The 14,644-nt window shown below is 46.2% G+C and overlaps 1 protein-coding gene across 1 annotated transcript in view; it reads right to left on the reverse strand.

Moving 5' to 3' along the window:
* Positions 1-1,789: 1,789 nt before the first annotated feature.
* Positions 1,790-14,644, reverse strand: part of LOC311116886 (conserved oligomeric Golgi complex subunit 1-like) — a 24,976-nt gene continuing 12,121 nt past the window's right edge. Inside the window, exons 9-16 of the mRNA XM_084191914.1 lie at positions 13,858-14,363; positions 11,558-11,704; positions 11,183-11,344; positions 10,244-10,368; positions 9,225-9,333; positions 8,121-8,230; positions 7,159-7,240; positions 1,790-2,177 (exon numbers count right to left, since the gene is read on the reverse strand). Coding sequence (XP_084048040.1) covers positions 2,040-2,177; positions 7,159-7,240; positions 8,121-8,230; positions 9,225-9,333; positions 10,244-10,368; positions 11,183-11,344; positions 11,558-11,704; positions 13,858-14,363 — 1,379 coding nt within the window. The 3' untranslated portion in view covers positions 1,790-2,039. The remainder of the gene's footprint in view (positions 2,178-7,158; positions 7,241-8,120; positions 8,231-9,224; positions 9,334-10,243; positions 10,369-11,182; positions 11,345-11,557; positions 11,705-13,857; positions 14,364-14,644) is intronic.

The following is a 14,644-nucleotide window of genomic DNA, read 5'->3' on the forward strand; positions in this document are numbered from 1 at the left end:
AGTCTGCAGCCAGAGATAGAGAACAGTTATTGTTACCAGTCTGCAGCCAGAGATGGATAACAGTTATTGTTACCAGTCTGCAGCCAGAGATAGATAACAGTTATTGTTACCAGTCTGCAGCCAGAGATAGATAACAGTTATTGCTACCAGTCTGCAGCCAGAGATAGATAACAGTTATTGTTACCAGTCTGCAGCCAGAGATAGATAACAGTTATTGTTACCAGTCTGCAGCCAGAGATAGATAACAGTTATTGTTACCAGTCTGCAGCCAGAGATGGATAACAGTTATTGTTACCAGTCTGCAGCCAGAGATAGATAACAGTTATTGTTACCAGTCTGCAGCCAGAGATAGATAACAGTTATTGCTACCAGTCTGCAGCCAGAGATAGAGAACAGTTATTGTTACCAGTCTGCAGCCAGAGATAGATAACAGTTATTGTTACCAGTCTGCAGCCAGAGATAGATAACAGTTATTGTTACCAGTCTGCAGCCAGAGATGGATAACAGTTATTGTTACCAGTCTGCAGCCAGAGATGGATAACAGTTATTGTTACCAGTCTGCAGCCAGAGATAGAGAACAGTTATTGTTACCAGTCTGCAGCCAGAGGTTAGTCAGCCGAGTCTCCTGAGTGGCGCAGTGGTCTAAGGCACTGCATCGCAGTGCTAACTGTGCCACTAGAGATCCTGGTTCGAATCCAGGCTCTGTCGCAGCCGGCCGCGACCGGGAGACTCATGGGTGGCGCACAATTGGCCCAGCGTCGTCCAGGGTAGGGGAGGGAATGGCCGGCAGGGATGTAGCTCAATTGATAGAGCATGGCGTTTGCAACGCCAGGGTTGTGGGTTCGATTCCCATGGGGGGCCAGTATAAAAAAATATATATATATGTATTCACTAACTGTAAGTCGCTCTGGATAAGAGCGTCTGCTAAAATGACTAAAATGTAAAATGTTATATGTGCGTGTTTGTAAGTCTCACATGTCCCATAACTCTGTATAAGGAGGTGTATTGTTCATGTCTTTGACATACAGTGGCTTGCCAAAGTATTCACCCCTTCAGCATTTTTCCTATTTTGTTGCCTTACAACTTGGAATTAAAATGGATTTTTTGGGGGTTTGTATCATTTGATTTACACAACATGCCTACCACTTTGAAGATGCAAAATATTTTTTGGGGTGAAACAAACAAGAAATAAGACAATAAAACAGAAAACTTGAGCATGCATAACTATTCTGTGTATGTCCATTACATGAAATCCTAATAAAAATCAATTTAAATTACAGGTTGTAATGCAACAAAATAGGAAAAACGCCAAGGGGGATGAATACTTTTACAAGGCACTGGTCAGTCTATAGCTATTTCTACAACACTACGATGTCAAATCTTAACCTGTCCACACGCTCCCATCTGTCTGTCAGGGTAGAGGACGGATGTTAAATAACATGTCAGGTGTTGTCTGTGTGCAGGCTGACGTTTTGTTTCCCTCTACCTATGTTCTGATAATCCGGTCTCTGACCCAATAATTGTAAAATATGTAATAAAAACATAATCCTTTCATGAACATGCTGCTTCTGCTTCAGAACATTGATAATTTGTGTGTGCCTCTGTCTGTCTGTGTGTGTCTCTGTCTGTGTGTGTGTGTCTCTGTCTGTGTGTGTGTGTCTCTGTCTGTGTGTGACTATCCTCACCCGTCTCCAATCTTATCAGCAGGACCCAGACAGCGATCAGGTATATACTCCAACATGATCTATCTCCACTATACTAACAAAATAAATCACACATCAACACAATCTCATTAATAAATCTGTCCAAACTGTTTTATTGATCCATATATTCTTCTAACAGTCAGTCTCTGTACAGTACAAGGCGTTTAAAGAGTCCAACAGTAGTCACACTCCTTATTTGGTTGAGTACCAAATGGCACCCTATTCCCTATTTAGTGGGGATAGTTCCTATAGGTATGAATGGCACTCTATTTCCTATAGGTCCTGGTCTAAAGTAGTGCACTATGTAGGGAATAGGGTGACATTTGGGACTCAGCCTTATTTGGCCATGCCAGACAACCAGCCCAGCTTGAACAGCGATGGCGCCGCCGGCTCCTCCTCCTGATTGGCTAGCTGTCTGAACAGGTTGCCGGGGCGGAAGGTGTCGTCATGGGTGGGTTTAGAGGTGGGTGAGGCCTAGGGGAGAGAGAAATTGAGGAGGGAGATGAGGAGGAGAGGATTTAAACAACAGATATGGGTTGAGTTACTTAACAGTCGGAACTTGGTCGTGTTCATTAGGCACCATACAGAAGATAACGCTTTGAAACTGAAGTGAAATAGAGAGAGAGACCACCTGACCTGAGAGAAACAGAGAGAGACCACCTGACCTGAGAGAAACAGAGAGAGACTACCTGACCTGAGAGAAACAGGGAGAGACTACCTGACCTGAGAGAAACAGAGAGAGACTACCTGAACTGAGAGAAACAGGGAGAGACTACCTGACCTGAGAGAAACAGGGAGAGACTACCTGACCTGAGAGAAACAGGGAGAGACTACCTGACCTGAGAGAAACAGAGAGAGACTACCTGAACTGAGAGAAACAGGGAGAGACTACCTGACCTGAGAGAAACAGGGAGAGACTACCTGACCTGAGAGAAACAGAGAGAGACTACCTGAACTGAGAGAAACAGGGAGAGACTACCTGACCTGAGAGAAACAGGGAGAGACTACCTGACCTGAGAGAAACAGGGAGAGACTACCTGACCTGAGAGAAACAGGGAGAGACTACCTGACCTGAGAGACTACCTGAACTGAGAGAAACAGGGAGAGACTACCTGACCTGAGAGACTACCTGAACTGAGAGAAACAGGGAGAGACTACCTGACCTGAGAGACTACCTGAACTGAGAGAAACAGGGAGAGACTACCTGACCTGAGAGACTACCTGAACTGAGAGAAACAGGGAGAGACTACCTGACCTGAGAGAAACAGGGAGAGACTACCTGACCTGAGAGAAACAGGGAGAGACCACCTGACCTGAGAGAAACAGAGAGAGACTACCTGAACTGAGAGAAACAGGGAGAGACTACCTGACCTGAGAGACTACCTGAACTGAGAGAAACAGGGAGAGACTACCTGACCTGAGAGACTACCTGAACTGAGAGAAACAGGGAGAGACTACCTGAACTGAGAGAAACAGGGAGAGACTACCTGACCTGAGAGAAACAGAGAGAGACTACCTGACCTGAGAGACTACCTGAACTGAGAGAAACAGGGAGAGACTACCTGACCTGAGAGAAACAGGGAGAGACTACCTGACCTGAGAGAAACAGGGAGAGACTACCTGACCTGAGAGAAACAGGGAGAGACTACCTGACCTGAGAGACTACCTGAACTGAGAGAAACAGGGAGAGACTACCTGACCTGAGAGACTACCTGAACTGAGAGAAACAGGGAGAGACTACCTGAACTGAGAGAAACAGGGAGAGACTACCTGACCTGAGAGACTACCTGAACTGAGAGAAACAGGGAGAGACTACCTGAACTGAGAGAAACAGGGAGAGACTACCTGACCTGAGAGAAACAGGGAGAGACTACCTGAACTGAGAGAAACAGGGAGAGACTACCTGACCTGAGAGAAACAGAGAGAGACTACCTGAACTTGTCCAACATTCTGTGCGTGACATGAACACGACCCTGGCTTCATCTCCTCCCTAATATAAAGGAAGCTGTTCTGCTTCCTTTGTTTTGTTTGTTCAGATCAGTGCAGATGAAGGAGAGGAGACAATGAGATGAGGCCACTAAGGAGAGGAAGCCACGTCAAGAGTATTGAGATGCACCGCATAGAGAAAAAAAAGTTCATTGATGTGATGAGCTGCTTGCTTCATGCACAACAACACTTGCTGTTTGTCTGGTCACAGATATGGTTTGGAGTGGTGTGAGGCAGGGTTTGAGATCAATTCCATTTTAATACAGTCAATTCAGGAGAATCGAAAAACCCTCTAAGATAAAAATAGGAAAATTGCCAATTCATGAATTGAATATCAATTGACTAGCTAAATTGACTGCAGATCCCGGCAGACAGCGTGAAACCAGGGCTCCATAGGGCTCTGCTCAACAAGAGTGCACTATACAGGGGGTAAGGTGTCATTTGGTACGCAGACCACATGTCCCTGTTAGTTAGCGATCTGAGGCAAAATCAAATCAAACCGTAGCCACGCTAAAAAAACAAATGCGGAAAATAGTTGTTAGCTTAGTACACTGCAAACCCACCCGCTGCAAAAACACTTGAGTGCAAGTGAAAATAACACACTATAGATACAGCACCGGTTAAAAGTTCGGACACACCTACTCATTCCAGGGTTTCTCTTTATTCATTTTTATTTTCTACATTGTAGAATAATAGTGAAGACATCAAAACTATGATGTATTCACTCTCCTCCCAGAGGACCTGAGCCCTAGGACCATGCCTCAGGACTACCTGGCCTGATGACTCCTGGCTGTCCCCAGTCCACCTGGTCGTGCTGCTGCTCCAGATTCCACTCTTCTGCCTGCGGCTATGGAACCCTGACCTGTCCTTGTCCCTGACCTGCTGTTTTCGACTCTCTCTTGCTCTCCCTCTCTCTCTACCGCACCTGCTGTCTCGACCTCTGAATGCTCGGCTATGAAAAGCCAACTGATATTTACTCCTAATGTACTGACCTGTTGCAACCTCTACAACCACTGTGATTATTATTTGACCCTGCTGGTCATTTATGAACGTTTGATCATCTTGAAGAACAAATCTGGCCTTAATGGCCATGTACTTTTATAATCTCCACCCGGCACAGCCAGAAGGGGAATGGCCACCCCTCAGAGCCTGGTTCCTTTCTAGGTTTCTTCCTAGGTTCCTGCCTTTCTAGGGAGTTTTTCCTAGCCACCGTGCTTCTACATCTGCATTGCTTGCTGTTTGGGGTTTTAGGCTGGGTTTCTGTATAGCACTTTGTGACATCTGCTGATATAAAAAGGGCTTTATAAATAACATTTGATTGATTTGATTGATATGGAATCATGTAGTAACCAAAAAAGTGTTAAACAAATCAAAATATATTTTATATTTGAGATTCTTCACAGTAGCCACCCTTTGTCTTGATCACAGCTTTGCACTCTCTTGGCATTCTCTCAACCAGCTTCATGAGGTTGACACCTGGAATGCATTTCAATTAACAGGTGTGCCTTGTTAAAAGTTAATTTGTGAAATTTCTTTCCTTCTTAATGCGTTTGAGCCAATCAGTTATGTTGTGACAAGGTGGGGATGGTATACAGAAGATAGTCCTATTTGGTAAAAGACCAAGTCCATATTATGGCAAGAACAGCTCAAATTAGCAAGGAGAAATGACAGTCCATCATTACTTTAAATTTAAGACATGAAGGACTTAAGACATGAAGGACAGTCAATCCGGAAAATTTCAAGAACTTTGAAAGTTTCTTAAAGTGCAGTCGCAAAAACTATCAAGCGCTATGATGAAACTGGCTCTCATGAGGACCACCACAGGAAAGGAAGACCCAGAGTTACCTCTGCTGCAGAGGATAAGTTCATTACAGTTAAATGAACCTCAAAAATTGCAGCCCAAATAAATGCTTCACAGAGTTCAAGTAACAGACGCATCTCAACATCAACTGTTCAGAGGAGACTGCGTGACTCAGGCCTTCATGGTCGAATTGCTGCAAAGAAACCACTACTAAAGGACACCAATAATAAGAAGAGACTTGCTTGGGCCAAGAAACACGAGCAATGGACATTAGACTGGTGGAAATCTGTCCTTTGGTCTGATGAGTCCATATTTGAGATTTTTGTTTACAACCGCCATGTTTTTGTGAGACGCAGAGTAGGTGAATGGATGATCTCCGCATGTGTGGTTCCCACCGTGAAGCATGGAGGAGAAGGTGTGATGGTGCTTTGCTTGCGACACTGTCTGTGATTTATTTAAAATTCAAGGCACACTTAACCAGCATGGCTACCACAGCATTATGAAGCAATACGCCATCCCATCTGGTTTGGGCTTAGTGGTACTATCATTTGTTTTTCAACAGGCCAATGACCCAACACACCTCCAGGCTGTGTAAGGGCTATTTTACCAAGAAGGAGAGTGATGGAGTGCTGCATCAGATGACCTGGCCTCCACAATCACCCGAGATCCACCCAAATGAGATGGTTTGGGATGAGTCGGACCGCAGAGTGAAGGAAAAGCAGCCAACAAGTGCTCAGCATATGTGGGAACTCCTTCAAGACTGTTGGAAAAGCATTCCAGGTGACTACCTCATGAAGCTGGTTGAGAGAATGCAAAGCTGTCATCAAGGCAAAGGGTGGCTACTTTGAAGAATCTCAAATATAAAAATATATTTTGATTTGTTTAACACTTTTTTGGTTACTACATGATTCCATACGTGTTATTTCATAGTTTTTGATGTCTTCACTATTATTCTAGAATGTAGAAAATAGTAAAAATAAAGAAAAACCCTTGAATGAGTAGGTGTGTCCAAACCTTTGACTGGTACTGTAGATAACTAAAGACACTACACACACACTAAAGATACCACACACACACTAAAGATACCACACACACACACACTACACTAAAGATACCACACTACACACACACACTAAAGATACCACACACACACACTACACTAAAGATACCACACTACACACACACACACTACACTAAAGATACCACACTACACACACACACACACTAAAGATACCATACACACACACACTAGATACCACACACACACTGAAGATACCACACACACACACTACACTAAAGATACAACACACACAATGACCTGTTGCTGCTGTCCTGGGTCTGTTGCCCTCAACACAGCTGGAAATGCAGACAACATAAAACCACAACATAAAACATCATGATACATATCATAGGACATCAACAGAAACGGCAAAGTAAAGGTTTTTAAAAATATTATTCTACTGAAACATGAGGTGAGGTTGAAATTCATACAGGCAGGCTTATATGAAAACCTCAGCTATACGTTCAACCTCAACACCCCCTCCTCCCCTCAACACCCCCTCCTCCCCTCAACACCCCCTCCTCCCCTCAACACCCCCTCCTCCCCTCAACACCCCCTCCTCCCCTCAACACCCCCCGTCCATCCGTCTGTCTGTCCGTGTGACTCACCAGTGGGCGTGTGATGTCAGCTCCCTGTGTGGAGGACTTGGTCTTACGGGAGTTGGTCATGCTTAGAGGTAACAGCCCAAACCTGGAGAACATAGACCAGACACAGGGTGCTGGGTTAAAAACACTTCTGGACCTGTAGCCTATTCTAACCTGGAGAACAGTGAGACCAGAGACAGGGTTCTGGGTAAAAAACACTTCTGGACCTGTAGCCTATTCTAACCTGGAGAACATAGACCAGACACAGGGTTCTGGGTTAAAAACACTTCTGGACCTGTAGCCTATTCTAACCTGGAGAACAGTGAGACCAGAGACAGGGTTCTGGGTAAAAAACACTTCTGGACCTGTAGCCTATTCTAACCTGGAGAACAGCGAGACCAGACACAGGGTGCTGGGTTAAAAACACTTCTGGACCTGTAGCCTATTCTAACCTGGAGAACAGTGAGACCAGAGACAGGGTTCTGGGTAAAAAACACTTCTGGACCTGTAGCCTATTCTAACCTGGAGAACAGAGAGACCAGACACAGGGTACTGGGTTAAAAACACTTCTGGACCTGTAGCCTATTCTAACCTGGAGAACAGAGAGACCAGACACAGGGTACTGGGTTAAAAACACTTCTGGACCTGTAGCCTATTCTAACCTGTAGAACAGAGAGACCAGACACAGGGTTCTGGGTAAAAAACACTTCTGGACCTGTAGCCTATTCTAACCTGGAGACCAGAGACAGGGTGCTGGGATTATTATTATTATTTTATTATATTAAAAACACTTCTGGACCTGTAGCCTATTCATAAGGCATCTCAGAGTAGAAGTGCTGATCTGGGATCAGGTCCCCCTGTCCACGCCATCTTACTCACTATGATCTAAAAGGGAAATCTGATCCAATATCAGCACTCCTATTCGGAGACACTTTTTAATGATTATGGGCCCTAGGGTGTGTGTTTGTGCGGGTGTGTGTTCTCACCTGATCTGGCTGTTGGCCAGCGGCAGGATGTTGAAAGGTTCCTGAGAGCCCACGCTGTTACCACGGGAAACAAACTGTTTCTCTGTCCCCGTCAACAACCCCAACAACACCTGGAACAACACGACATTATCACAACATGAACACAGTGTTTGGAATGGGGACATTTAAAGTGAATAAAGTCATTAACACAACGCTTAGCATATTGCTATATCTCCCCTGTGTGTAACACACATGATTTCCAGTGTTGTGGTCGTACAGGGTGTGGGTTGATGGTCTCTGGACTCCATGCTGTATGTTATGGATTGTTCTCATATCTGTTGATAGTGACTGACATCAGACTGGAGGTCTGGACCAAGGACACTGATTGTTATTGTATTCTGTAACACTGTGATCTGTAGCAGCTGACAAAGTTGTTTAGAATTCCTCCAAGCCTCTGGGCTGGTGTTTCCAGAACATCTGGTGCTGTGTGATTACGATATAATGGCCTTCTCAGAGCAGGCCAAGTTAGACATTTTCTCTGCTACTGTGCTGGAGGCAGTCGCAGCTTGTAATTAAACTGAAATTATTTCGATTGATGTTATCAACGATTTCTCTCTTTTTTGTTGACCTGGAAATTCCCTTTACAATGTTATTACAACATTATCACAATGTTATTACAACATAATGTTATAACAATGTTAACATAACATTATCACAATGTTAACAAAACATTATCACAATGTTAACACAACATTATCACAATGTTAACAAAACATTATCACAATGTTAACACAACATAATGTTATAACAATGTTAACACAACCAAAACACAACAATGGCATAATATAACACACCACAACATTATATAATTACGTTAACACAACATTAACAACATCTGAATCACCAACAGCACCTCAGAGCGCTACAAATTGTGACCAAAGTTACCACATGACCAATACACTGTGGATGAACCAGGAAAACCCTATTGTACACTGATACCACATGACCAATACACTGTGGATGAACCAGGAAAACCCTATTGTACATTGATACCATGATAATATCATGATTTCTTTTAGTCTCTATTCACATGTTAGTAGTGTCAGGGGGTGGGGCCATTCGTACCGAACTCCTCTGTGATAGGCGGTTGAGGTTGCTGTTGAGTGGCGGCGTGAACACATCCAGGTCAAAGGGGTCAATGTAGCTCTCCAGCGAATCACAAACCTTCTGGACCCTGTAACATAATAATTATAAAATAATAATAATAATAATTGGTCATTTAGCAGACGCTCTTATCCAGAGCGACTTACAAGAGCAATTAGGGTTAAGTGCCTTGCTCAAGGGTACATCGACAGATTTTTCACCTAGTCGGCTCGGGGATTAGAACCAGCGACCTTTCGGTTACTGGCCCAACGCTCTTACCCACTAAGCTACCTGCCGCCCACTAAGCTACCTGCCACCCATACAGAGAGACCAGGAGGTTAATGGACCCTGTAACATACAGAGAGACCAGGAGGTTACAGGACCCTGTAACATACAGAGAGACCAGGAGGTTAATGGACCCTGTAACATACAGAGAGACCAGGAGGTTAATGGACCCTGTAACATACAGAGAGACCAGGAGGTTACAGGACCCTGTAACATACAGAGAGACCAGGAGGTTAATGGACCCTGTAACATACAGAGACCAGGAGGTTAATGGACCCTGTAACATACAGAGAGACCAGGAGGTTACAGGACCCTGTAACATACAGAGACCAGGAGGTTAATGGACCCTGTAACATACAGAGACCAGGAGGTTAATGGACCCTGTAACATACAGAGAGACCAGGAGGTTAATGGACCCTGTAACATACAGAGAGACCAGGAGGTTAATGGACCCTGTAACATACAGAGACCAGGAGGTTAATGGACCCTGTAACATACAGAGAGACCAGGAGGTTACAGGACCCTGTAACATACAGAGACCAGGAGGTTAATGGACCCTGTAACATACAGAGACCAGGAGGTTAATGGACCCTGTAACATACAGAGAGACCAGGAGGTTAATGGACCCTGTAACATACAGAGACCAGGAGGTTAATGTTACAACCAGTGATACCAGGGCATTGAACGTGTGTGTGTGTGTGTGTGTGTGTGTGTACCTGGGGTCTTGGTGAGAGCGGAAGCCCTTGTCCTCCTCCAGTCTAGTACTCAGGGTAGCAGTGAGATATCTCAGGTCAAACAACAGCTGTAGAGATCTGTTCTGGGTCATAGGGAACGGACAGTCCTGGAGAAAGCGAGAGAGAGACAGAGAGAGAGAGAGAGACAGATATCAACTCATTTCGTTGTCCAGGTGTGTGTGTGTGTGTGTTACCTTGTCCTGTGTGTGTGTGTTACCTTGTCCTGTGTGGTGTGTGTGTGGGTGTGTGTATGTGTGTGTGTGTGTTACCTTGTCCTGTGTGGTGTGTGTGAGGGTGTGTGTATGTGTGTGTGTGTGTGTGTGTGTTACCTTGTCCTGTGTGTGTGTGTGAGGGTGTGTGAATGTGTTACCTTGTCCTGTGTGGTGTGCGTGAGGGTGTGTGTATGTGTATGTGTGTGTGTGTGTGTGTGTGTGTGTTACCTTGTCCTGTGTGGTGTGTGTGTGTGTGAGGGTGTGTGTGTGTGTTACCTTGTCCTGTGTGGTGTGTGAGGGTGTGTGTATGTGTATGTGTGTGTGTGTGTGTTACCTTGTCCTGTGTGGTGTGTGTGTATGTGTGTGTGTGTGTGTGTGTGTGTGTGTTACCTTGTCCTGTGTGGTGTGTGTGTGTGTGTGAGGGTGTGTGTGTGTGTTACCTTGTCATGTGTGTGTGTGTGTGTGTGTGTTACCTTGTCCTGTGTGGTGTGTGTGTGTGTGTGTGAGGGTGTGTGTGTGTGTGTTACCTTGTCCTGTGTGGTGTGTGAGGGTGTGTGTGTGTGTTACCTTGTCCTGTGTGGTGTGTGTGAGGGTGTGTGTGTGTGTTACCTTGTCCTGTGTGGTGTGTGTGAGGGTGTGTGTGTGTGTTACCTTGTCCTGTGTGTGTGTGTGTGTGTTACCTTGTCCTGTGTGTGTGTGTGTGTGTTACCTTGTCCTGTGTGGTGTGTGTGAGGCTCTGGTACTCCTGCAGCACCAGGTCCATGCAGCCTTGTAGTAACTCCTGTAGGGTGGGTCGGGGCAGAGCATGTCCCCCTACTCCATTCACCTCCAGACACAGCTGGAACAGCAGAGACTGGACAAACCACGACGGCTATGGAGAGAGAGAGAGATAATATTGTACCATCTCAATGTTCATTTTCTATTTAAAAAAACCTTTATCCTGTCTGAGACACTACTGGTCATGTCCTGCTGAGAGTTTATCCTGTCTGAGACACTACTGGTCATGTCCTGCTGAGAGTTTATCCTGTCTGAGACACTACTGGTCATGTCCTGCTGAGCGATGATGTCATAACATCACTCTCACCTGGACAGGAATTCTGATTTTGGAGGTGACGCTGCTCCCTGACTCCGCCTCTTCCTGGATCTCTAGCTCCTCCCAGTTGGTGGCGTTTGCTAGGATAGCCCCGGCGGACTCTGCGTGCAGCGAGGTCGCAAACCGACCCACCAGTGCCTTGGAGAGAGAGGGAGACCAGGGGGGAAGTTACTAAAAAGACTGGCTTGTGATTTCAGTTTGTCTGACATTCTCAGACCCCAAAACTCCGTATGTATCAAGCCTCTCAGAGTTCTGATCTAGGATCAGGTCCCATCTGTCCATGTAATCTAAAAGGGCCAGTATTCAGAGTCGTAGAGTAGGAGTGTTGATCTAGGATCAGGTCCCCCTGTCCATGTAATCTAAAAGGGCCAGTATTCAGAGTCGTAGAGTAGGAGTGCTGGTCTGGGATCAGGTCCCATCTGTCCATGTAATCTAAAAGGGCCAGTATTCAGAGTCGTAGAGTAGGAGTGCTGGTCTAGGATCAGGTCCCATCTGTCCATGTAATCTAAAAGGGCCAGTATTCAGAGTCGTAGAGTAGGAGTGCTGGTCTGGGATCAGGTCCCATCTGTCCATGTAATCTAAAAGGGCCAGTATTCAGAGTCGTAGAGTAGGAGTGCTGGTCTGGGATCAGGTCCCATCTGTCCATGTAATCTAAAAGGGCCAGTATTCAGAGTCGTAGAGTAGGAGTGTTGATCTAGGATCAGGTCCCCCTGTCCATGTAATCTAAAAGGGCCAGTATTCAGAGTCGTAGAGTAGGAGTGCTGGTCTAGGATCAGGTCCCATCTGTCCATGTAATCTAAAAGGGCCAGTATTCAGAGTCGTAGAGTAGGAGTGCTGGTCTGGGATCAGGTCCCATCTGTCCATGTAATCTAAAAGGGCCAGTATTCAGAGTCGTAGAGTAGGAGTGTTGGTCTAGGATCAGGTCCCATCTGTCCATGTAATCTAAAAGGGCCAGTATTCAGAGTCGTAGAGTAGGAGTGTTGATCTAGGATCAGGTCCCCCTGTCCATGTAATCTAAAAGGGCCAGTATTCAGAGTCGTAGAGTAGGAGTGTTGATCTAGGATCAGGTCCCATCTGTCCATGTAATCTAAAAGGGCCAGTATTCAGAGTCGTAGAGTAGGAGTGTTGGTCTAGGATCAGGTCCCATCTGTCCATGTAATCTAAAAGGGCCAGTATTCAGAGTCGTAGAGTAGGAGTGTTGATCTAGGATCAGGTCCCCCTGTCCATGTAATCTAAAAGGGCCAGTATTCAGAGTCGTAGAGTAGGAGTGTTGATCTAGGATCAGGTCCCATCTGTCCATGTAATCTAAAAGGGCCAGTATTCAGAGTCGTAGAGTAGGAGTGCTGGTCTAGGATCAGGTCCCATCTGTCCATGTAATCTAAAAGGGCCAGTATTCAGAGTCGTAGAGTAGGAGTGTTGATCTAGGATCAGGTCCCATCTGTCCATGTAATCTAAAAGGGCCAGTATTCAGAGTCGTAGAGTAGGAGTGCTGGTCTAGGATCAGGTCCCCCTGTCCATGTAATCTAAAAGGGCCAGTATTCAGAGTCGTAGAGTAGGAGTGCTGGTCTAGGATCAGGTCCCATCTGTCCATGTAATCTAAAAGGGCCAGTATTCAGAGTCGTAGAGTAGGAGTGTTGATCTAGGATCAGGTCCCATCTGTCCATGTAATCTAAAAGGGCCAGTATTCAGAGTCGTAGAGTAGGAGTGCTGGTCTAGGATCAGGTCCCATCTGTCCATGTAATCTAAAAGGGCCAGTATTCAGAGTCGTAGAGTAGGAGTGTTGATCTAGAATCAGGTCCCATCTGTCCATGTAATCTAAAAGGGCCAGTATTCAGAGTCGTAGAGTAGGAGTGTTGATCTAGGATCAGGTCCCATCTGTCCATGTAATCTAAAAGGGCCAGTATTCAGAGTCGTAGAGTAGGAGTGTTGATCTAGGATCAGGTCCCATCTGTCCATGTAATCTAAAAGGGCCAGTATTCAGAGTCGTAGAGTAGGAGTGCTGGTCTAGGATCAGGTCCCATCTGTCCATGTAATCTAAAAGGGCCAGTATTCAGAGTCGTAGAGTAGGAGTGCTGGTCTAGGATCAGGTCCCATCTGTCCATGTAATCTAAAAGGGCCAGTATTCAGAGTCGTAGAGTAGGAGTGTTGATCTAGGATCAGGTCCCCCTGTCCATGTAATTAATTTTGATCTAATAGGCAAAACTGATCCTAGAGATGTTTAAACAGCCCCTGAAAATGTCTGACAAATTTTGATTTAGTGGTGAACTATCCCTCCAAGTAACCCCTCTCACCTTAGAGAGGGCGGAGCTCCATATCCGATATGCTTCCATACTGACAACCAGAAGCTCCTCTTTCAGACACGCCCACTTAGCCTGGGCGGGGCTAACCTCCGTCACCTTGGCAGCTGCCTTCCCCAACTTCCTGCTTTGGCGGGGTGTTCCCCTGGTGACAGCGTCAGCCGCAGCCCCGCCCTGTTTACCCAGGATGCACTGCCTGAGGTTGGGGCAGAGCTTGCTGAGGGACTGACAGAGGCGGGCCATGAAGAGCACCGAGCTGAGACGGGCGGGGCTGGGGGAGGAGCCAACAGGTGAGGTGACGCCAGGTGAGGCCACCCTCAGTTCTGAGCGCACGCAGGTGATGATGTCACGTACGCACGCCAGACAGCGTTCACGTAGGGTCTCCTCTACGGCAGCGGCGTCTGTGAACCGGTCGAATGATGAGACTGTACCGGAACCTGAACAACTACTGGACCCAGAGCCTGGGGCTATGGGGAAGGAGTCTGAGAGGACCTGGGGATCTGTGGATGAAGAGGAGGAGGAGATGGAGGAGGAGATGGAGGAGGAGGAGAAGGAAGAAATGGAGGAGGAAGAGGAGGAGGAGGAAGACGTGGAGGAGGAAGAGATGGAGATGGAGGAGGAGGAAGAGGAGGAGGAGAAGGAAGAGAAGGAAGAGATGGAGGAGGAGGAGAAGGAAGAGGAGGAGGAGAAGGAAGAAATGGAGGAGGAAGAGGAGGAGGAGGAAGACGTGGAGGAGGAAGAGATGGAGGAGGAGGAAGAGGAGGAGGAGAAGGAAGAGATG

This window comes from Coregonus lavaretus (genome assembly GCF_964263955.1).
Source record: "Coregonus lavaretus genome assembly, contig: HAP1_SCAFFOLD_1645, whole genome shotgun sequence".
In the NCBI taxonomy this organism is placed as follows: domain Eukaryota; kingdom Metazoa; phylum Chordata; class Actinopteri; order Salmoniformes; family Salmonidae; genus Coregonus; species Coregonus lavaretus.